General features: G+C 35.9%; 1 protein-coding gene across 1 annotated transcript in view; it reads left to right on the top strand.

Annotated features, from left to right (window-relative positions):
* The first annotated feature begins 2,858 nt into the window (after nt 1–2,858).
* Nucleotides 2,859–24,127, top strand: part of LOC139136903 (beta-galactoside alpha-2,6-sialyltransferase 2-like) — a 23,383-nt gene continuing 2,114 nt past the window's right edge. The window contains exons 1-3 of the mRNA XM_070704750.1: nt 2,859–3,575; nt 9,701–9,912; nt 18,694–18,865. Of these exons, the coding sequence (XP_070560851.1) occupies nt 3,053–3,575; nt 9,701–9,912; nt 18,694–18,865 (907 nt within the window). The 5' untranslated portion in view covers nt 2,859–3,052. The remainder of the gene's footprint in view (nt 3,576–9,700; nt 9,913–18,693; nt 18,866–24,127) is intronic.

The raw sequence follows: 24,127 nt of genomic DNA, 5'->3' as shown, positions 1-24,127 counted from the left end.
TTTACCCAAAGAGAAAGGATACAGAAAGAGTTCAAAACCAACTGTCTTTGTAACTGACCTCATGGATATACGGTCACAAACACAGACTGGTTGTCATTAAATGCCAAGTATTTCATTTTTTGTTTCATGCATTTCGATTCCTTCATTTCAGTATCATGACATCATTTGCAATTAACATGGTATTGATTTCATTTAATCTGTATTAAGATTGTTCCAAATCCGCCAGAAAGTTGCAAATAATTTTGGCAAGTATAGGGATTAAATTGTTTTGAAATTATGTACATTATCTACTTAACTAAAACAAATTGTATAAATTAGTGTATTGGGCGAAAAGTTCATTCCAGTTGTAAAAATGAACGCTTTTCGATAGGTAGTACATACATAACTAAAACAAGTAGTATCTCTGTATGTAACTGCTCATTTTACTAATTATATCATTAAATATAATAAGTTGACTTCAATTTCAAAAATTAAAGAAAATGACTTTTATGATCGTCATATCGGATTTTTGCACACGAGGAATCGTTCAAAAAATGGTAAACCATATTTAGTAATATTGGTCAAAACACTTCAATCTTAATTTAATAAATTTTATAACATTCCAAATTTCAATTATAACATTAAAAAGAATGTAGGCATTTCTTTTAAAACCTTTTCTATCAGCGCTGTTACACAATGTACATCGTTTTAAACTTTCAGTATACATTTTCTTGGACCTTTGTAATATTCAGGGTGAAGAAATAATTCATGTTCCAATTATCCTTAGGTTAAATTTATTAATTTATAAGTCATATGAAGAAAAAAAAGAAAGTGACATATCGGACATATTGGAGTCGGAGTCATGCAAATGAGAAATCTTTTTATTGCTGTAAGATATATTTGAAATATTATCTAAACGTAAAACACAAAAATGATCATAAATAGTAACTACAATATCAGCTTATCTCTTAAATCACTTTAGTAAATAGATTATCAGCAACAAGTTTGTACACCACCAATGTCCAAATTTACATTTGCGTAAATTAGGTCTCTTATGCACAACTTCATTAAAATTTAAGTATGTCATTTCCTTGGCCCTGCTAAAATATACGATGAAGAAATAGTTCTAATGCTCTCGGTTTTTCGAACGGTATATGTAGTTATTTATTGGTCAAAGAAAGGGAGAAGTGACATGATTGGAGGGTACATTGGAGTTATGTAAATTAGAAATCTTATTTTAAAGAAACCTTTCAACAGCGACGATTTTGTTCCCATTACAAATATTTACATTTATGCAAATTATGCACTGTCTCACCTCTTACTCTTAGAGTTTATTAGACTTTTTGTTTGTCATTTTGGGACCCTCCTAAAATACAGAGTAGAAACATAAACACCTCTCTTTGTAGATTAAATAGATTTGTTTTAGTGAAATGCAGAGAAAGGTGAAACACAGTTGCAGCCATATTCGATTTATGCAAATAAGGAATATTTCTAAGGTGGTGAAATATATTCAAAAATATTGCCTGGACAAAAAATAAGATAAAGAAATACTTTACTTAAACAAAATGTCACGTTTTCCTTAATTCCATATGCATAATTCTTTTATCAGTGAATGTATTGTGGCGGCCATATCGGGTTTATGCAAATGAGGAATAATTGTATGACGACAAGTGACGACAAAATATTTTCGCCAAAACTGCTTAGACCTTAAATAAGACAAATGAGCCCAAAACCTGCAGAAAATTTCATGTTTAGCTAAATGTTTTAAGAAGAAACATTCTATCAGCGACAATTTTGTACTCACAAGCTTCCCTTTTTCATTTAAGCAAATTAGGCACTTTTTTAATTTCTACATTGTACTAAACTTGGAGTATGTACTTTACGGACGTCTCTAAAATACAAAGTGAAAAAATTATTCTATTGCTCTTAGTAGTAGCTTAAAAATAGTTATTAATTGGGAAAATGCAAAGAAATGTGAAGTGTTCTGGCAGCCATATTGTAGTTACGCAAATGGAGAATATTTGCATGACGACAACATATTTTTATCAACATTGCCTTGACCAAAAACAAGATAAATAAGCCAAAAACCTGCATAAAATATCATGTTTAGCCATATATTTTAGGTAGAACCATTCTATCAGCACCAGTTTTGTACTCACAGCGCCTTTTACATTCATTCAAGTTTGGCAGTTTTAATTTCTAGGTTGTACTAAACGTATAGTATGTCGTTCTAGGACCTCTCAAAATACAGTTTGAAAAAAAATTATTCTTTTGCACTCAGTAGTAGCTTAAAAATAGTTATTAATTGGGGAAATAAAAAGAAAAGTGAAGTGTTGTGGCGGCCATATTGGATTTATGCAAATGAGGAATACTTCTATGACGACAAAATATTTTCACCAACATGCCAAGCGCAAGAACAAAGCAACAAGCCAAAAACCTGCATCAAATATCTTGTTTAGCCACATATTTTAAGAAGAAACCTTCTATCAACGACAAATATGTACCCATAAGCCCCCTTTACATTTATGTAAATTAGGCACTGTTACATTCCTTAGATTTTATTATACTTTAATATATTATTTGTAGGACCTTCCCTAAATGCATGGTGAAGAATAATTTCTGTTACATTTAGTCCAAGGTTGACCCTTTTGTGGCTTAGATTGAATTGACTGTCTTCATAGTCATAGTCCTCTCCAAATTACTTCAGTCTCTACAATCAACTCCATACTTTACAGGCAGTAAGTAATGTAATACTTCTCTTGTGTGTTCTATCCAGAGACTCAAATGAATCGGTTCTTTTTATATACAATGTTACCTGCACAACTTGTGTGCGACGTACAAAAACGTGAACGTAATGTATACGCGATTGTCCATCCTTCCTCCGTGTTCTTGTATGTGCATGATGTGTGGTGACGTGAGTCAGGCGTCTATGAACCTCGCTCCGGCCTTGAACACTTTTACGCGTTACGTAATGCAAAGAGAACGCCTGAGCACTTGCAGTCAAACTTTCATTTCTCTCGGTACCTGAAAGAGAGACAGTCAACGTCTGTACTGTCCGGTTCGTATAACAACCATGGCCTCGACGAAAAAAATTAAGAGATGCATCTTCGTTGCTTGTATTGGCTTCATTATGATATTTGCTGTTTACTGGAACTATCGAAATCTTAGTTTGTTCATGAAATCTACGCACCCATCGGCAGGTCCATCCGAGGGGGAAGCAGAGAGAGATGTAGTGACAGCCCATCTACCTATGATCAAAAGACCTTCGGATATGTACAAGAAAAATCCTATTTTCAACTCATACCTCGACCAATACGACGGCATGTTTAACAAGTCATTCACTGTCGGTTCGAGTCTTCAAAAAATCGCCCGCTCTGACAGACACGTAAACGCAAGCTCCAAGACTGTTTTGTGTACCATGCAAACTAAAGCATACATCAAGATTCTGGATAGCAATACCAGCCCATTACGGGAAATCGGCCTGGGAAAGTACTTCGGCGAGAAGCCATTTCTGGATAAAGTTCCCAGGTATGGTACTTGCGCCATAGTGGGAAGCTCGCCTGCTGTTCTGAATTCCAGTCGCGGCATCGAAATAGGTAAGGTCACATTTGAAGAGATTCGTATTCAGTATAGAGGTCGGCAGTTAATTCTACACTTAAGCTACAGCAATGACATGATAAAGTAGAATGCCAGTATCTACTCGTTTTTTAGGTTTGTGTCTTTTGCACAAGGTTAACTAGAATGGGCAATTGATTCTCAACAATCTGCGGGGAAAACCAGCCTTCCTAATCTGAATGAAGTCGAAGGGTGAGTTATGGATCAATCGTCGTCGAAAAAAAACAGAAATTTGCAGGGCGAATTCAATCTCTCCCCACTTTTCATCAAAGTACATGTATTCAGATGATAACAAACTAGAGAGAGACAGAGACAGAGAGAGACAAAGACAGAGAGACAGAGACAGAGAGAGACAAAGACAGAGAGACAGAGACAGAGAGACAAAGACAGAGAGACAGAGAGAGAGGCATCATTCCCTACTACTTTTCTTCGTGTCACCAAGAGTAGAAGACGAGTGATGACGCACCAAACTTGATGACATATTAGATTAGATTAGATTAGATTAGATTAGATTAGATTATACTTTATTGTCCTTTAGCGGAAATTTTTCTTTCGCTTCACCTACATATATACAATAAGACACACAAATAGAATCACATAGAAAACACAATAAAAGCTTACAAACGTAAACGTTAAAATTGATACAGACTTATAAAAATAAAGACATCATGTAATGTGTAATCTAAAAAGGGTGGAAGCTTACAAATTACAGACTGGAATTTAGTATGCTTATTGCACTTGGTATAAAAGATTTCTTTAAATTATTCTTCCGAGTTATGGGCACTCGATAGCGTCGTTGATACGCGAGTTGTCGTGACGTATAGAACGACAAGACTATTTTCTGTTCAGAGAGGACAAACTTGGCTCGTGCACGTGATAATGTGTGTTATTATAAAGACGTTCTCATCAACCGAAAACAATTGTCTGCGTGTTTCAATCCCGGTCTGCATGCCTGAATCCAGCAGATCCCGGACGTACATTTGTCTGAATGTCTCAATACCGGACGTGTAATCGAACTGTGACCCACCCAGGTCAACAAAAGATGAAACACCAAGTTACGTAACATAAACATCAACCTTCATGCCAAAATAAATAGAATGGTGGGATGGTGCAGGTAAAACAATTTGCAGTCTTTATTTAAGAAATGGATTGCTAGCTACATAAACAGATATACATGAGTTGAAATCAGATTCACAAACTAATAGCAGTGAACACACAAATTGAAAAAGAAAGGTGGTACAGTCATTTTAGGGACTGGTCAGTTTCTTCAGCCTGGGGGGGCGGTGGATTCATGGGGGGGTCACCCTGTTTTTGACTTTGGTGATAGGGGGGGTCACCATGTTTTTGAAATACCCAATAGGGGGGGTCAGTGTGTTTTTGAATTTCGACACAGGCTCATCATTACCTAAAATGCATCGTGTCAGCCACAAATTTCATCATTTAGTTGCGTTTTTCGGCGCGCCCTTCGGGCGCATAACTTTAATAATCAGACATATTTTTCAGCACGCCCAACTTTAACATATCAAGCATACATACATCAGAGATATCTGTATGTTCAATATTTTTCAGCGTGCTCTTTGAGCGCATTACTTTAATATATCAGACATTTTTCAGCACGCCCTTCCTCTGCATGACTTTAATGTACAAGACATATATATCAGAGATATCAGGATGTTTCATATTTCACTCCGCACCTTCGGGCGCCATACTTTAATAAATCAGAGATATATGCCAGAGATATCTTGATGTTTGCTAAGTGAAAGTGTACCATTATGAAATCTGCATTTCATATGAAAAGCATGACAAATTCCTGATACTTTTCTGTTCTCTCTATGAGAATTCAGTATGAGAAAGCAACATGCACTTATATTTCACAATGTATATTTGATACAGTGACTTATTTTAGAAGATATCTTTCGTTCTCATTGATGCAACTGTTTTCCTTTGTGTCTCAGGTTTTCTGTAGAATGATGCTTTTTATGACCAAAATGACAGTTAAAAAAGGCAGTTTTTGTCATTATTAGCTGTGCTTTTATGGATTCAATGTTACAAGTAAAGGTCATCTCAGACACTGCACACATCAGATTTGGCTAAAATGCCTCTCTATGGCTCCTCAGGTAATTTAATTGGATGGCTGGCAAGTCTTAACACCCATCAAAATTTTTGATTTACTGCTTTTTCCTCTTTGATATTAATGATTGACATCCATTTCTGTTCAGGACATCTGGTTAAGCATAGAATGTGTGAAATACATTCACAGCTCATTCAAAATGTACTGTATTCAAACTATAAGATTGACACTTTGAAATTTCTATGTTACAACTGACATGTCAACAATTTCATTAAAACACAGAATGACTGTTAAAATATAATATATATATATAATATATATATATATATATATATATATATATATATATATATATATAATTTATGTCCACCTTTTGTTTTACAGTTGTCGTGTGCGGGGGGGTCACCCTGTTTTTGAAATTTGGGACAGGGGGGTCACCCTGTTTTCAAAATTTGGAATAGGGGGGTCAGCCACTTTTTGACGTCAGCAAAAAATAAATCCACCCCCCCCCCCCCCCCCCAGGCCGAAGAAACTGACCAGTCCCTTAAGGCACTTACAGTGTAATACAAAGGTAGATTTGCCATTAATAGATGAGAATGTCATGATAGATCAACAGAGGCAGGGAACACAGATCTCAGCTTTGGACAAACCCATCTCTGAATTAGAAATTCAAAAAGCCTATAGTACTTTAAAGAACAGGACAGCCCCAGGTATGGATAAAATAACAAATGAAATGATAAAAGCAAGTAGACATGTATTAATTAAACAAATCAAAACTCTTTTCAACATAATCTTAGCTAGCGGTCACTTTCCTGATGCATGGAATACAGGCATTATTGTACCGATATATAAAAAAGGAGACAAAAATGACCCGAGAAATTACAGAGGGATAACATTGCTAAGTACAATTAGAAAACTTTTTACTTCAGTTTTAAAACAAAGACTAATTACTCATATTAAAAATGAAAACCTTATAATTAGGGAACAAATTGGCTTTATGCCAGAGTTTAGTACATGTGATCATATATTTGTTTTCAAACAATTACTTACAAAGTAGCTGAGTAAGGGGAAATATATTTTTGGCTGTTTCATAGACTTTCAAAAAGCCTTTGATTCAATTTGGCATGTGGGGCTTCTACACAAATTAATAAAGTATGGTATCACAGGGAAACATCACTTTTTAACCTATACATTAATGACATAAAAGATTCGCTTAATTGTGTCACCAATGACCCACCAACTTTATTACGGAGTACTTTATCATGTCTACTTTATGCCGATAACTTACTTCTACTATCTGAGACACCTACGGGGCTACAGAATGCTATAAATTCAATAGGGCATTATTGTGAAAAATGGCATTTAGGCATAAACATTCTCAAATCAAAAATCATGGTTTTCAACAAATCGGGGAAAATTTTCAACAAATTTAAATTTACTATACATGGTAATGAGTTGGAAAATGTGTCAACATATACTTACCTTGGCATAAAGTTAAATATTACAGGAAAACTAAACAGAGCACAAATTGATTTGAAAAACAGAGCTATGAAGGCATGTTTTAAATTGAGACAGTTACTCTTTGCAGAATCAAATATTCCAATTAAGGTCCATTTACAAATGTTTGATGCCATGATAAAACCTATTCTGCTATACTGTACAGAAGTATGGACTGCGGACATATGCACAAATGCAAAAACGATACTCACAAACTTTACAAACACAATTGAAAAGTTGCACATTAAATTTTGCAAGCACATACTTAAAGTGAATAACAAAGCATCCAACATAGCATGTTTAATGGAACTGGGTAGATATCCTCTAATTGTTTCAAGCATAACACAAATGGTCAAATATTGGTTAAAAATAAGTAAGAAAGCAGATACAACACTGACTCGTGAGGCTTATGATCTGGGTTGTCAACTGAACAATGCATGATACAGATAATTGGGTGTCAGGAATTAAACAATCGTTGCTGCTCGTAAATATTGGAGATGCCATGAATGTAAAGATAGAAAATGACAAACAGTTTAAAACTAATTTCAATGTAAAAGTTTAACAGCTATTTGAAAAATGTGCATTTGAATTGATTCATGATAATACCAGAAAAGGGCACCATAAAAATAAACTTCGCACATACAGAGAGTTGAAAAAAGATTTCTCTCTCGAAAGCTACCTTCATGTTATAAAAAACCCAGATCACAGATCAGCCCTGTGCAAGTTACGCATTAGTGCACACATACTACACATAGAAACAGGTAGATATAGAAACCTTGATGTCATAGACAGAGCATGCCCAATTTGCCAAAAAAAACAAGTAGAAGATGAGATACATTTTCTTTTTCATTGCAAAGGCTACACAGACATTAGACATGATTTTTTTAGTAAACTAAACATTTGTAAAAACGCATTCAGAGGCACACAAGACCTTGTAAGCATCTTTTCAAGGACAGATAAAGCATCACTATGTGAACTGGGAAAATACATACATGTTTTAAACTCAGACAAGACAAAATGAAAAAGACAAAGTAAACTATTTATGAACCTTTAATATGTTGACCTCATGTATAGATATTTATATATATATATATATATATATATATATATATATATATATATATATATATATATATATATATATATATATATATATATACTCTTTCATTGTTGTTTTTGCAAAACCTTTATTGTACTTTATGATCAAGATCCCAACTGGGATACGATTTCAATAAAGGCTTACTTTACTTTACTTTACTTACATATACAGGGACGTATCGCTTTTGGATCGCCATGGCTCTCAATTTCACTTAATCCCTGGTTCTCGGACTATTTACATATCAATTCAGAGTATATTGCGAAAGATTTTAAACAATGCGTTACAAACGGATAATATTACCTGCCACCTTTGTAATACATGTAAATATTTCGCGCTGGAAAATTAAATGAACAAACAGGTGATAAAAACACCAGAACCAAAGCGATTTTATGGTGAAAGGTGTATATTTCCAGAGTGCATCACACAAAGCTTGCGGACCGATAGTATACGGTAGACAATGGCAAAAACAGAGGTCTTATCGACCCATGCTTTAGAAAGACAAAGAAAGTGTGAAGTACGTCTGTTAATAATTGGCAAAACCTGCTGACTATGATCAAATACCTTCAAATTACAGGTCATAATGCTCATAATTCACTCTGACTCATAGAAAGTTGAATTTCCTTTTAAGATGGTCGAGCTCGCCTCAATGAGGCTAAATGTCACTGCTATTTTTGCAAAACACAAAAACACAGTCTTTCACAAATCACTTCCCGAAACTTGGTGTTTCATCTTTTGTTGCCCAGGGTGGGGTTAAAAACCCAAGAGGTACCGGAGGGTGCTACATGACCGTGAACATTACAGGATCCCGGTTACATTTAAAACATTTACATTTACAAAGTTGCCATCATTTCTACACATCTCCCCGAGAAGAGCCATCTACCAAGCTTTTAAAGCTCCAGGCAAATATGGAAAGAGAATAAGAAACAAAACCGGAATTGTCATTCATAGAGAAGACTACAAGCCAACATCTGAAGCTATCAGAACAGTGCTTTCAACGAAAAATTCCAAATATAAAAAGGGAGAGATCGCAGAAATTTCAACATCCAGGACAGTAAATTGTCGAGATCTTTACAAGTGCTGGTTAGGGCAGCACGATGACCACACTCTTTCTCATTCTTCATACTGAATAACTTCGACTGTGTCTGTGCTGTGCCGGCAATTTTTGGCAAATGAAGCCGCCAGACAGAGGGTCATGGGCAGGCAGGCAGGCAGGCAGGCAGACAACACCATCATACAACATCAGCTGATCAGCTCCTTCGTGTAAACAGTGGCACTGCACGAAATACCATGGAATGTTAGCAAGAACATTATTTTAAAATCATTGCCAATGTCATGGTGAGATGTATGTTTCTCTTCACAATCTACACAATTGCAAAATGAAACGCCCATGGAACACTTTTTCAATACAGACCATTTTACTTTGCTTCTCATGTTTATAGATGCACACGACGCTGTTCTGAGGTTTAATTCGGCTCCGACGAAAAATTTCGAGAAGGACGTTGGAACAAAAACTACAGTACGACTCCTGAACAACCGTTATCTTGAATCCGATGGTTGGGCAGAGGAATTTGCAAAAACTGATATGTCCAGAGATACTATACTTGTGTCATGGAAGGGTGGAAAATCATCCTACAACGGCAATTTAGCGACAGTAAGTTCAAACAAACAGAGCTCTCTCTCTCTCTCTCTCTCTCTCTCTCTCTCTCTCTCTCTCTCTCTCTCTCTCTCTCTCTCTCTCTCTCTCTCTCTCTCTCTCAATCAATCAATCAATCAATCAATCAATCAATCAAGGTATGGGGCCGTTACTGCATGTAGCATTGGAAAGACGAATTGGCTGCAACTGGTCCTGCACTTTCTTGGCCGCAGCCCTTTCACAGTCAAATGAGCAGTTGTTTCGGGTGGCTCCGAAAACTAATAATGACTATTGCCAAAGGTGAGGGAGAAACAGTGCAAAGATTGTGTTCACTACAAAAGAGTAATATCGGCATGGCTGTCCGTTACACGTGAACTAATGCTCAGAAAATTGAACACCGTAATTGTCATGTTCAGGCTGCCGTAACTTGGTGTAGAGTGGCCGTATTCAGACCAAAGTAAAAGGCAGGGCTAGTCTGCGCGCACAGCTGTTTGGAGGAGGTCAAGAAAACAAACATGAAACACTCCTTCGTTTATGATCTTCTTTTTGTCCAGTTTAATTGTTTGTGACAGTTAACCTCCAACCATCGAATCATTAAGTGATTTACATTGCCCTTGTAACAAATTTGTAATGACAAAGTACTTGCTTATATTATTTGAAAACTCATTTATTTTGAAATGTATCAAACTTCCCGTAGATGTATATCAAAGATTAGCTCGAGTGGTCGTAATCTTGAGATTGAATTGGGTCGGAAAAGAAAACCTAGATTACCTTCGAATGAAGAAATTTGTTCAAGGTGTGATAGTAATGAAATAGATGACGGGTTACACTTTTTTGGAAAGAAATACACTTTTGAAAGACCCGTGCCACTTCAAGGAAGTGACATTGATCTATATCAATTCTTCGAGTATCTCACAAAAAGAAAGGAGAAAAGGGTTATGAATTAAATTGCTTAAATCTTGCTGTCTTCTTGAAGAGTACAGATTTATGCTGAGCTATGCAGTAGCCCAAACCAACATTGCTATCGCCTGTTTTTTGTATTGCACGGATGTCTTAGTGTACAATTCCGCACTGTGTGTTCGTATGTGTCGCGTACAATGAAGACTGATCGATTGAAATGACTATAGCCTCTGTTGGTTTGCGCTGTTTCATTCTTTTGGTATTACAGTACACTAGTAAGTGTAAGCACGGTCACTCCACAAAGTGACCGTAGTGTCAGTAAACCTTACGAATGGTCGAAGAGTACAAGTTTCAATAAACCACTAACTGTCCGAATAAACGTAAGAAGGATTTTCGGGCCGAATCACACCAACAAAAGATAGCCGTCTTTCTCATATACTAATCCAAACGTCCTCGTCTGAACCATAGTCAAAGTGTTTTTGTTTTTTCTTTGTGTGTGTCTCGACTCACAGTAAGGATCGATTAATAAGCATTACAATTGCGTCTGAAACTTTTCAGGCGCGATTGTTATGCTAATAGCGCTGTTCACAACAGCGCTGTTCACGATTTCTGGTTTGTTAGTAAATATAGCCGCACGCACAACATCGGAGACTAGCTGCTGCTTGATACGCGGACAAATTTAGTCAGTGTCGAATGTGCATGGCTAGACTAGCCCACTAGTCATTTCAATAAAGATTGTAAACTTATTCAGTCATTCCGTCTCTCCTATTGCTTTTTTAAACCTACGGTCCGGATGTGGTTTTGGCCAGGTCACGTGATCGAAGGTTTTTGACTTCGTGTAGGTTTGTCCATGGATGTACTAATTTTGCATATCCATGGTTTGTCAAGATCACACTGCCATTAACCGATCACACTACGCGCGTAACATTACATCAAAACAAATTTTGCTGAAATATATTTATTTTATTACAACATAATTAAACCCAAAGACATGGGGCATGTCTAGTACACGGAAGTTGCAAGTTATAGTTTCAGCTTGTAGTCTGTGCCGTAGTATTCGTTGCAACATTGGCAGTCTCCTTAGGGGTGGCCCATTTGATTTAGGGGGAGGGGCTGAAGGGTTTTCGAAAAAAATTGTTGTGGGCTAAATCCTGGTAAAAAAATTCTCTGCAGAAGGGAAGGGGAAAAATGCTTCTTAGAAGGCTGCAAAAAATTCGCTGTGATGCACCCTTGGTTGGTAGACCAGCCACTATTCAGTGGTCTATGGAGCTGCCGCCTACGGCGGCATTTTTGAAAAAGAATCTTTGAAAACAGAATTATATTGTCTTTGGAGCTGCCGCATACGGCGGAATTGTGAATGTGTATCTATATGAAGTGACTGTGCATACAGATTGACCATACACGAATGTGTACTTGATTCTGCTGCTGCGCTATCCGACTGCACTGTGTTATAAATGCGATGCTGCCAGTGTTAGAATATACGTGAGAATGTTTGTCAAGTATACAAGAGAGATTGAAATCAATAAAGTGGTAACACTTTATTAATACATGTAGATATTTTGTCTATTAAAGTTTAACATTTTGTCTCTAATTTTACAAGAAACAGAACTGGTTAATGTCAATGTCATGTTGTACGTCATCTGATCAGATATTTCATGATGAAGAAAAGAATATTAATCTGCTATTCATATCTCAGTACATATGTATGATTTGTTATATTCATTGGGTGTGTAATTACTTTAATCAAGTCTTCAGTCGTATTTGTTGACATTGACTTCGTGATGTACTTTAAAAAATGACTAGAAATGTAGAGAATAAGATTTGTAAACTGCATGATAGGACCAAAATACTGTTTTTAAATTAATCCTTCGTAAAAGGTATCAAAGAATAAATGAACAATTAACTGTGTTATACTCAAACAAATTTACAAATGTTTTAACTGGAAATGTTTAACTCCTTTTAAAGAGACATAAGCTGTAACTTGTGGCAATTTTTTTCAGTATTCTGCTCCTCTATATCAACTACCGTGTCTGACCCTAATCCGTTTGTCATGCTGAAATTTCGAGTATTCATTTTGTCAACACAGCTTGTATGTGTGTAGTGATCATTGTTTATTGTTTACAAATGAATTCTAGTCCGAACTTGAATACTATTTTCAAGTATAACAATGTAGATTATACTCGTATAGGTTGTGTTGATATGCTAAATACTTGGCATTAAATTACACTTTAGGGATTCAATACAAAAAGTGTAGGGAAACCACAAAACAAAAGTTCTGAAAAAATAGCTAAAAGATACAGCTTATGGAGCCTTTAAATAAGGACAAAATGAGCAAAGCTTGTGAATCTGATGTCTACCTGTTAGATATTAACTTTAAAACTCGTTTTCTAATTAAAAAAGAGGTGTCTAAGATTTCTCTTTCCCACAGTTCATCGTATATGCCTCTACGTTTGCTGTAGATTTTGGTAGATTTAGACCTGGTGATAATTTCATTTGAATCAAGCAGTTGCATTTCCCGATGTTAGGAGAGATTGACTCGATCTTATCATACCACATGCTTTTCAGAATTAGTAGCCAAATTGTGTATTCACTTTTCAAACTAAATCGTCGAAAAATAACTTAAAGGTATATCAGGTTTAAAATTAAGAGCCATCATCGGTCGTTGGTGTATTTGCAATGATGTCCATACTAGTTTATGTAACTCAAAAAGCTACATTTTTGGCATTCTCCTTATGTTGCTTGGTCAGGGGCATTTTGCATAAAGAACGTGAGCGTGGCCACCGTCTTTTATATCGCGCCCGCCCGCCCCTTTTAAATGGCGGATTATGCCGGTTTCGTAAACGTTTGTACTTAAAAGGGTAGAAAGTGAAAGCGAGACCTCCAAATGTCTATTGTTAAAACTGCTAGGTAAATACATTTCCGTCGTCTTTTTAAAACTGGTGTAAAGAGAGTCAAGCAGACAGGGCGTTTCACGGACTCTCTAAAGATTGGACAGATAATTCGGACACTCACATGTTGACAATACTTTGCTGTTTTGCTGCTTGCGTGGACGAGTAGCTGTTTACAGATCATTTCATAGCACTTTAACAATAAGTCGTCAAGCGCATCCATCTTCTTGCAAACACGACGAGATGTGATGAGATTTGTCTTTGAAAGTGCACACAAAGTCTCCCGTGATTTCCCGAGTACAAGAGTTTTACAAAAAACAGCAATGTGCAGACTCGGGCTACGTGCGTGACGCATTGGGTTACCTGCGGCTGGTCCAATTCGCCAAACACTAATCCCTTGTCAGCACGGCAGTATTCTGTGAAAAAATCTGCAGTGTCATCATGCATACCTCTATTTACGTTATTTCTTTCCTTCCTATCAGGCCAAGGCTCAATTGCCGATACTTAGTCTAATTTCGGATCCACTTTGTCAACAACTCACATAGTTCAAATGTTGTCGCCCGCCCTTGAAATTTGTTACTTTGCGATGGTGTAGATTATATGATTGGTTTTGTAAATAAACCTGTCAATAAAACCTTGAAATTCGAAACACGACAAATACATGTACGCATATTGTAACATTTGGTTCGTAAACGTTCATTGAATCAAAACTTTCCCTCTTGTTCCCACGTCACACAATTATGGTGAACTTAAAACTGAATCTGAATAGCGCACATTTTTTATTCTAACATCTTTTTTAAATACTTTATTTTTTGTCAAAAAGCGTCATTACAATGACTAATCCTGTCATACATACACGTTGTTGAAAATTTGTTTTGCTGGAAAATGGCAAAGGAAATCCGATTCGTTGCAAATGTATGCAACCATGAGTTACTACAAAGGAAAAATGGTTCTGGCAAATGATTTCTTCAAGCCCTTTAGACACATTTAACCTGTTCACCCCCGATTCCCTGTGTAAAGGTCCACAATCACCATTCCTAACAATGGGTTTGGGCTAAACCATGGTGGTGGAAGGCTTAAAACCTCCTAAGAAATCTCTCCAATTACTGACATGATCCTTGTCTTCTTAAGAACTATTTGCTATAGGTAGTTCAATCTTATGGATACCCCTTTTCTAACTTTGTGAAAATAGAATTTTTTCATATCTACAGAGGTAAATACAGCTTTCAGCATCTAATAATAAAAGATTAGAAGATTTGAAAATGAGCTATCTCTTTATTCTACATTCGTTTACGCCAAGCCTAGTCAAGGAAATATATAGATCATTGAACAGTATCGGTATTACCTTTTTCTCGGTATCCTTCATTAACTTTTATCATTTCAATGCTAGCATTCAAATCGTTTGGCAAAGCATACAAAAAACATATTGATCCTTATCTATAACTACATCCAAATCAAGAAATTTACAGGTCTGTCAAATAAGTCGTCAACATAGAGAAAGTCAGCCTCGTTAAAACCTTGTAGAAAACTGTCTCACCGCCAATGACAATTTCAAGATTATTCCAAAGTTAATGATTTAAAATATGTTCGTCTAATTTAAATCATGGGACATCTCTTTCCAAGTTTTGGAGAGGCTCATCTCAATGGAAGCCAGAGTTCATCTGTAAATACTATGCCGCCATCGTTGGTCACTGTTATCACGGCCTGAAGATTTTTCACGGATTGCAGCGTGAAGGCGAAAATGAGTTCGTTTTCGATGATTCAGTTTACTGTAGTAACATGATTTAAAATGACATTCACATTTCATTACTTATCGAACCTTCTAGCTCGATATACTACATATGCCATTTTGAAAGTATTGAAATAGGAAAAAGAGGGAAAATAAACCAAAACAGAAGCATATATCACAAAAAAATAACTAACAGCTAATTTAAAGGGTTCGGCAAGGCTCGGCTCGCCCAGAATACGCCCGACTACGCCTGCGTGTTAGTGTTTGCTGAAGTTCTAGCTGTTTTCCCTATGCTTCGACACCGTTCAGTATACTAGTAATATTCTGAAAGCCGTTTCTCATATTTTACTCCATTTTGACTATCAGGTGATACAGAGATCATACAAATGTTTTCTTTAGTCTTTCTAATCTGAGCTCACGAATCCTTGTTGACAACCATTACTTTCTATGGCGCCCATTTTTGACATGGAGTGTCATTTTTAACTCATTTTCCTTTTCTGCTTCTCTATTACACTTCTCAGCCACATAACATTGAGGGATCTCAACTGTCATTTGAAGTATATGAATGGTGCTCTGTATCACTCAAAAAATACCGATAATGGAAAATCTTTCAAGCGAGCTCAAGAGCGGATTTTTCACCTCACCATCTACGTCAGAGACATCACGTGACCCTCCCAGAAAGGCAGATTAGGGAGCCTTCAGTAATTACAGGGGGATGGGCCGGGGGAATGGGGGGGGGTCACTTTTTAGAAAACAGTTCAAGGGGGAGGGTCACTTTTTATAAACTTATCTTAAGGGAGGGTAACTTTTGACAGAAGCTGATATTATGGTCAAAACTTTGATTGTCCGTGTGATATTTCCTGAATTGGAAATCACCAACAAAATATGCACACACTTATAGACCGTCATGCACAATGAATTGACATTTTGGTGAAATTCCAAAATCAAATTTCTTACACAACCATAGACTTGTAACCACTCTAGTCTAATCAAGAACAATAATCTAAATAATCAAGCATACATAAATGCACAGATTTATCTAATTTTGTACTGAAAAAAAAATTATTCAGAGTTTCATCATAGACCCCAATGCATAGTGAATCGACATTTTGGTGAAATTCCAAAATCATATTTTTTGCACAACCATGGATTTGTAACCACTCTAGTCTAATCGAGAACAATAATGTGAATAATAAAGCATACATAAATGCACAGATTTATCTAATTTTGTACTGAAAAAAACATTATTCATAGTTTCATCATAGACCCCAATGCATAGTGAATCAACATTTCAGTGAAATTCCAAAATCATATTTCTTACACAACCTTAGACTTGTAACCACTCTAGTCTAATCAAGAAAATTAATATCAATAATCAAGAGTACACAAATGCAAAGATTTATCTATTTTTGTATTCGAAAAAACTATTCATAATTTCATCATAGACACCATGGATAGTGAACCAACTCTTTAGATGAAATTCACAAATCAATTTCTTGTACACAAATGTTCATTTTACTTCCCTATTCAAGCACAGTACATTTAAATACATTATCAGACATATATAAAATACAGATATAGCATGTTTTATGGGGATAAATTGTCAATAATGTGCCTGATAGACTCCATGTATAAAGATTTGATATTTTTGGATGAAGCACAATATCAGCTACATCTTGCACAAAATATGGTGACCCTCCCTAAAATGTATGAAATACCATATCTCTTCAAAAATTCTTGCGTGATAAATTGCAACCGTCCCTCCAAAAACACCAGCCCTCCCTTTGTATTTGTCCCTAACATAACAATTGTACCAATCGTTATGTAAATTAGCTGATACTGTTTTAGTTATTCCCGGGGAATACCGCAGTGGTTGGGGGGAGAGGGTCAAGTTTTAGAAAGTCGGACAAGGGGGAGGGTCACATTTTAGACAGGAGGATATAGGGAGGGTCACATTTTACGGTATAGGTGTTCACGAAATTCCCCCGACCCCCCCCCAACTGTAATTACTGAAATCTCCCTTACCTCAATCATTTTCACAAAATTTGGAAACGTTCCCGATTGCAGTCCCTTTTGTCTTTGGCGCTTCAAGTTTTTGTTACATTAAGAGCTAAAGATGCTGTGGAGGAAATGAGCTCTTTTCCACAAGACCTGCAAATGCCTTCAGAAACAATAATTCATAATTGGGTGGCATAGGACAGACGCACGCAATTGTGTGACGCCCTAATTATATCGACGAAAGACCATCGGGTTTGTACCATGGCAAACACGAGGTTTAGAACAAGCTTGCTTTTCAAACGTGAGGTGAAAATAGGATGAGAATAACAGGATGGCATATTTACAGATGCACACAATGCAGTTCTGTGGTTCAAACTGCCACAAACGAAAAAATACCGAATAAACGCCCGAGGACAATAATTGCATTTCAAAACCTCTTTGGGTCCACAGTCGAAATAAGATTCTACGTTTGCTGCATTATCCTACACAATGATTCTTGTCTTTTTTCTTTATTGTTTTTGTTGTTTTCCCCAAGTTTTGATATCTTGTGACAAGTACTAGTAAGACAAATCATGCATGCGTGCATGTATGTATGTATGTATGTATGTATGTATGTATGTATGTATGTATGTATGTATGTATGTATGTATGTATGTATGTTTGTATGTATAAATGTGTATGGCTGTATGTATGCATCTATCTATCTATCTATCTATCTATCTATCTATCTATCATCAACTCTACGATCTATCGATCATAAAGCGTGTAAGCAAGTATGTCTACAACAATCTACTCTGTGCACGCCTCAAATTACAATTCTACATCGGAGCAAATTCCTTGTCATTTATCACGGATGGAAATCATTTATACCGAGGAGGTCTCCTTTTTTGGCGATGCTGTTTTCTGGCCAAATGCCTTCAAAAACAGCCTGGGGGCTCAAACGGTACTTAGAAAGTAAAGAACATATTCCTTTGTGTCAATCTTTAATTTCAACATTAATGTGCGGTGTTCACGATCTGTGTCCTCCAGGTAACCTTGACAACTGGTGTGTCAACGTCTTCTAAATAATTCTAACCCGTTCTGTCGATGTCGCTCGGGACTTTCGTCAAGTTCTTGTAGTTGCCGATATTTCTCCACTGCGTTTCCGATTCAAAGACGCATATGATGTACATATCATTTTTCAACATTTTTTTCATTTCAAATATTGAATTAACTCCTGATATCCTTTAGCCTCAAAACAATATTAGAAATAACAGACTAATATAATTTTACTTTTCTCTGAAGGTGGTTAGGACATTTGGAAAATATTTGGTCGGATATGTCAATTGGACAGTCAGCTATCCCGACAGACCGATATATATCGTTAATCCAGTGTCCCAGTGGAGGGGATGGGATGTTATCCAGGAGTTTACTAATTATAGTATACCTCCCAACGTACCATCCTCTGGATTTTTGGGTAAGTTTCTTTCAATACGTTATGCTTAAGACTGCAAGTGCAAGTTACGCCGTATATAGGAAAATTCCACATTAAATCAGCATTTCTCTACACTGTCAACAGTCCCTTGTGCCCTTGCTTTGATTGATGTAGTCCGGCTCTCGTATATACGGGGTTTGGGTTGAGGTCGTAAGCGTATAGTAGCACCGAAGGCGCAAGTCGGGAATACCGAAGGCATGAAAAAACTGTCAAAAATGGCAAATTGATTTTGCTTTACAGTTTTCTATGCGTGTGTATCTCTCTTCCGCATAATTTTCAAAACGAATCTTCTTGAATGCCAACTTTTTCAGTTATTTTGGTTTTGATGTGAAAAAGGCGCCAGATAATTTAGATTTGTTTGGCTTCAGAGTCTTTCAGTCGACGAGTCATCGTTTCGTTGCCTAAAACTGCATCGGCCCTTAACTCGGCCCTTAACTCAGCCGTGTCCAGTGTTACTGCCACGATAAAAATGGCGCATACGACTGTCGACAGTCTACATTTCTCAGACACTTTGACAAATGGAGATTACACAAAGATTCATGCGAATGGAGAACTTTTCTATCGATCGCACATCCTTGGATATATATATATGTGTGTGTGTGTGGGTGTGTGTGTGTGTGTGTGTGTGTGTGTGTATATGTGTGTGTGTGTGTGTGTGTGTGTGTGTGTGTGTGTTTTAAGGCGATACCGCAGGATTCAAATTGCTAAGCAACGGTTGCTAAGGGTAATTGCCAATATCAATCAAACTGCAAAGTTTTGATAGTTTTCTTTGCATAATAAAGATGTACAGAATCATACAATTCTAAAAGACGCAGGTTTGTCGCGCGATTGGTCAGTCACGTCACACATATACAAATTTTCACAGCTCTATTTTAAAACGTTTCAGCTCCCACAAATTTGCACCAAACTTTCCAAAATTTCAGAATGTAACACATGAGATAGCTATTTAGAGCCCCTAGCATGGATTAGATTATCTGTTCAAGTACAAACGATTTTTGAACACGAAAATATCTACTGTGTCATTTTGTTAAATTTTGAAGGGTTTTACGGCGATATCTCACAAACGGTCCGCAATTTCTAGGAACGAAAGCTTATTAGTCCAGTCAAAATAGGGTTAGTTAGACCCACCACAAATTGCAACAGAATTTTTTTCTTCAGAACGCATTTTAGAGAGGTACCCAGAACAACATATTAAAAGTTTACTCGAATCCACCTTGGGGAAATATGCCTAATTTGCATAAATCAAATATAGCGGCCAACCATCGGACAAAATAACATAATTGGCCATATATCACATGTTAAACAAGCTATTCCAGTGATTTCAACGTCTGACACCAGTAATTTGGCTCGGGGAATCATTTTGGAGGTATAATGTTTCATATAGGCACTTCACTTATTTGCATAATTCCAATATGGCGGCCAACATTCCTGCAAAATACATTTTGGTCATATACCATGTATTAAACAAGCAATTTCAGTGATTCCAAAGTTAAAAGTATATTTCTATGGCATGAACAAACGATTTTCGAATTGCAATGATTTGCATTGGCACTTTGTTAATTTTCATAAATCCAAAATGGTGGCCAACACTCCTACAAAGGTCATTGTCGGTCATACACCACACATTAAACAAGCTATTTTAGTGATTTTAAAGTTTTAATATTTTTCTTGTACATGACGAAACACTTTCAGTGGTTCAATTTTCACAAAGGCCCTTTGATAATTTGCATAAATTAAATATGGCTGCCATATTAATGCCCATTTCTTAATAGCTTCTAATATAAATAAGGGTTTGATATAGGTTTTAGCACTAGGAATCTATCGAGAAGAAACTGTTGTCCTTGGACATTTATTTTTAAAATTTTGATTTTTCTATATATGACGACTGTTAATGATTGTTAGTCTTCTAAATAATATATTCTCTTTCTGAATATAACATTGGGTTCATCTGTGTACGGCATTTTTGTAATTTGTATGGGTGTTTATCACTGTACAGTGTCAAAAAATGTAATCTGTAATGTTTACTGTTAAAAAAGACGTGTTCAACATCTTAAGTTTTTAATTTAGATTGAACCCCTTTCTTATGGATGGGCGCATCTTTATAAGACCCCCTTGATGATAGGCAAGAAGTCATTACAGCAAAAATACAATAAACACAACAAAGCTAAAAAAAACAGAAAAATGACATGACCATGAAAAAAATGCCATAATACGCACAAATTAAAACTTAGCACTATTGCAAACAATGTCAAATTCATAAAAACTTTAAGGACACGCAAACTCACAAAAACTGAATACTGCATGCTTTAGCAAAGGCTTATAATTAATCCAAACACAGAATCCAACTATTACACAATACAAACAAGTACACCAGGAGTCGTTTTTCCAAGTGTCATTTTTCCAGATGTACATGTTTGTATCGTGTAACAGTTGGATTCTGTTGGGCTGATGAGTTGTTTGAATTAATGTTAAACCTTCGCTAAGCATGCAGTTTTCAATTTTGCGTGTTGATCAAGTTTTTAAGAGTCTGACATTGTTTGGCAACAGCGCTAAGTTTTAATTTGTCTGTATTGTGTCATTTGTTTTTTTTGATCACACTATTTTTTGTTTCAGCATTTTTATTATCTTGTTGTGTTTGTTTTTATTGTATTTTTGCTGTTATATGTGATGAATTTTTGCCTATCATCTTGGGGGATGTACAAAGATGCACTCGTCCATAAGAAGGGGGCTCAGTCTAAATTAAAAACTAAGGATTTTGCACACGACTTTTTTAAAACAGTAAACATTAAAGATTACATGTTTTGACACTGTAGACTATAAAACATCTATAAAAATCACAAATAATGCCGTACACAGATGAATCTATTGTTATATTAAGAGAGAGAGAGATTATTATTAGATGACTAACAATCATTAACGATTGTCATATATAGAAAAATCACAAAATAATTAAATTTGCATGACTCTCTTACATCTCAATAGGAAAAGCTCATCAACATATACGTATTTTAATTCGTTCGGATGTCAGATAATTTTGTAGTTTTACCAAATTCACTTTAACACTCTTTTCAAATACAATATATTAATGGAGCATGTTAACAAATTCATGTATCATAGACACCTAGCCAAATTAACTTTTATTCTTAAATGGATCGTTATTGTAAGTAAATTTACAGAATATTTTCCACATTTTAAAAATAATTGTTCAAGGACATAAGATGGAGCTGCATGTTGCCAACACACTTTTTTTCCAAAGGAATATTTCTTGTCTAAGATGACAAGAAAACCCATAGAAACTACTTTGTAAAATGTAATACTTCACTTGAAACAAGAGTATATGTAGAAAAATTTTAATACAATATGTTTACCAATTTCTGTGAATTTTTCTGTACTTTTTTTCATAATTTTGGACCAAATGGATATCATTTTTCATCAGCTACAGTTTTTTATCAAAATTTTGGCAAATAGCAGAAAAATGACTGTAGTACATTTTATAAAGTTGACAAAAATAGACAGGCGCTCAAAGGGTTAATACGTGGTATATGACAGAAAATGTCCTTTGTAGGTATGTTGGCCACCCTATTTGATTTATGCAAATTAGGGAGTACCTATGCAAATCATTGCATCTTGAAAATCTTTTGTCTATGCCAAAGAAATACACTTTTAACTTTGAAATCACAGAAATAGCTTGTTTAACCCTTTGACTGCTGTACTTTTTTGACCAAAATTTTATGCAATATTTTACCAATTTCTGTTAACTTTTCTGTACGTTTTTTTCATAATTTTGGACCAAATGGATATCATTTTTCATCAGCTACAGTTTTTTAATCAAAATGTTGGCAAAATAGCTGATAAAATGACTGTGGTACATTTTATAAAGTTAACAAAAATAGACCGGCGCTCAAAGGGTTAATACGTGGTATGACAGAAAATGTCCTTTGTAGGTATGTTGACCACCATATTGGATTTATGCAAATTAACGAAGTACCTATGGAAATCATTGCATCTCAAAAATCGTTTGTCCATGCCAAACAAATATACTTTTAACTTTGAAATCACTGAAATAGCTGGTTTAATACGTGGTATATGACCAAAAATATCTTTTGTAGGAATGCTGGCCGCCATATTGGAATTATGAAAATTAGTGAAGTGCCTATATGTAACATTATACCTCCAAAATGATTCCCCGAGCCAAGTAACTAGTGTCAGACTTTGAAATCACTGAAATAGCTTGTTTAACATGGATATATGGCCAATTATGTTATTTTGTCGGATAGTTGGCCGCCATATTTGATTTATGCAAATTAGGCATATTTCCCCAAGGTGGATTCGAGTACACTTTTAATATGTTGTTCTGGGTACCTCTCTTAAATGCATTCTGAAGAAAAAAATTCTGTTGCAATTTGTGGTTGGTTAGGTGCCAAAATCTCGTAGATTGACTGGACTGTATCTATATTCTCATCTATGACTTCAATAATCCTACAAAAATCAGCTTAATTGGTTTGCAATTGAGAGAGTTGAAAGATTTTAAGCATTTTGAAAATACCAGGAGTCGAAAATCCATAGAAAACAACGGAACGGTAAGATTTTACACGTGCAATAGTGCGCGTTGGAACGTTGCCAGCGATAGCAACCAACGCGCGCTTTGAATCCTTCGGTATTGCCTTAACCCTTTGAGCACTGTAATTTTTCCCGCCAAAGATTTTGATGCAACATTTAATGGACATTACCTTTCATTGGCTACAGATTTTCATCAAAATTTTAGCAAAAAAGGTGACAAAATTTGGACTTTGGCGCTCAAAGGGTTAATAATGATTCAAGTTACCTGAAGGTCGGTGCAAACATATTTTCAAATTGTGAAAAGTCCACTTGGGTTGTGAATCTGACCTGACTTAAAATAATCTGGATGCAAATATCAGTTTCTTCTTCAACAACGACGGCATCGACTACGACAGGTACTCGTCATTGGAGAGTAACCGAGTTGAACTGGCGTCAAATTGGAAATGACAATTTTCATGATGTTGCTGTTGCTACTGTCGGTCGTTATGACTCGACTAAAAAGGTCGCACTTGGCCTCCCACTGCACTTTATGTCAAAATTGTTGATGATAACATTGAAAGTGAAGAATGCGGAATAATGCAAATTAATTTACCCTGGTCATCTCATATAGATAATATTATCAAAACAATAAAATGTAAAATATGTCTCTTCGCCAACTTTTGGCAATTTCTGTCAACTTTCAGC

Source organism: Ptychodera flava, chromosome 7, assembly GCF_041260155.1.
Source record: "Ptychodera flava strain L36383 chromosome 7, AS_Pfla_20210202, whole genome shotgun sequence".
In the NCBI taxonomy this organism is placed as follows: Eukaryota; Metazoa; Hemichordata; class Enteropneusta; family Ptychoderidae; genus Ptychodera; species Ptychodera flava.
Note: the sequence above shows the minus strand (reverse complement) of the source record. Positions and strands in the feature narration are given on the sequence as shown.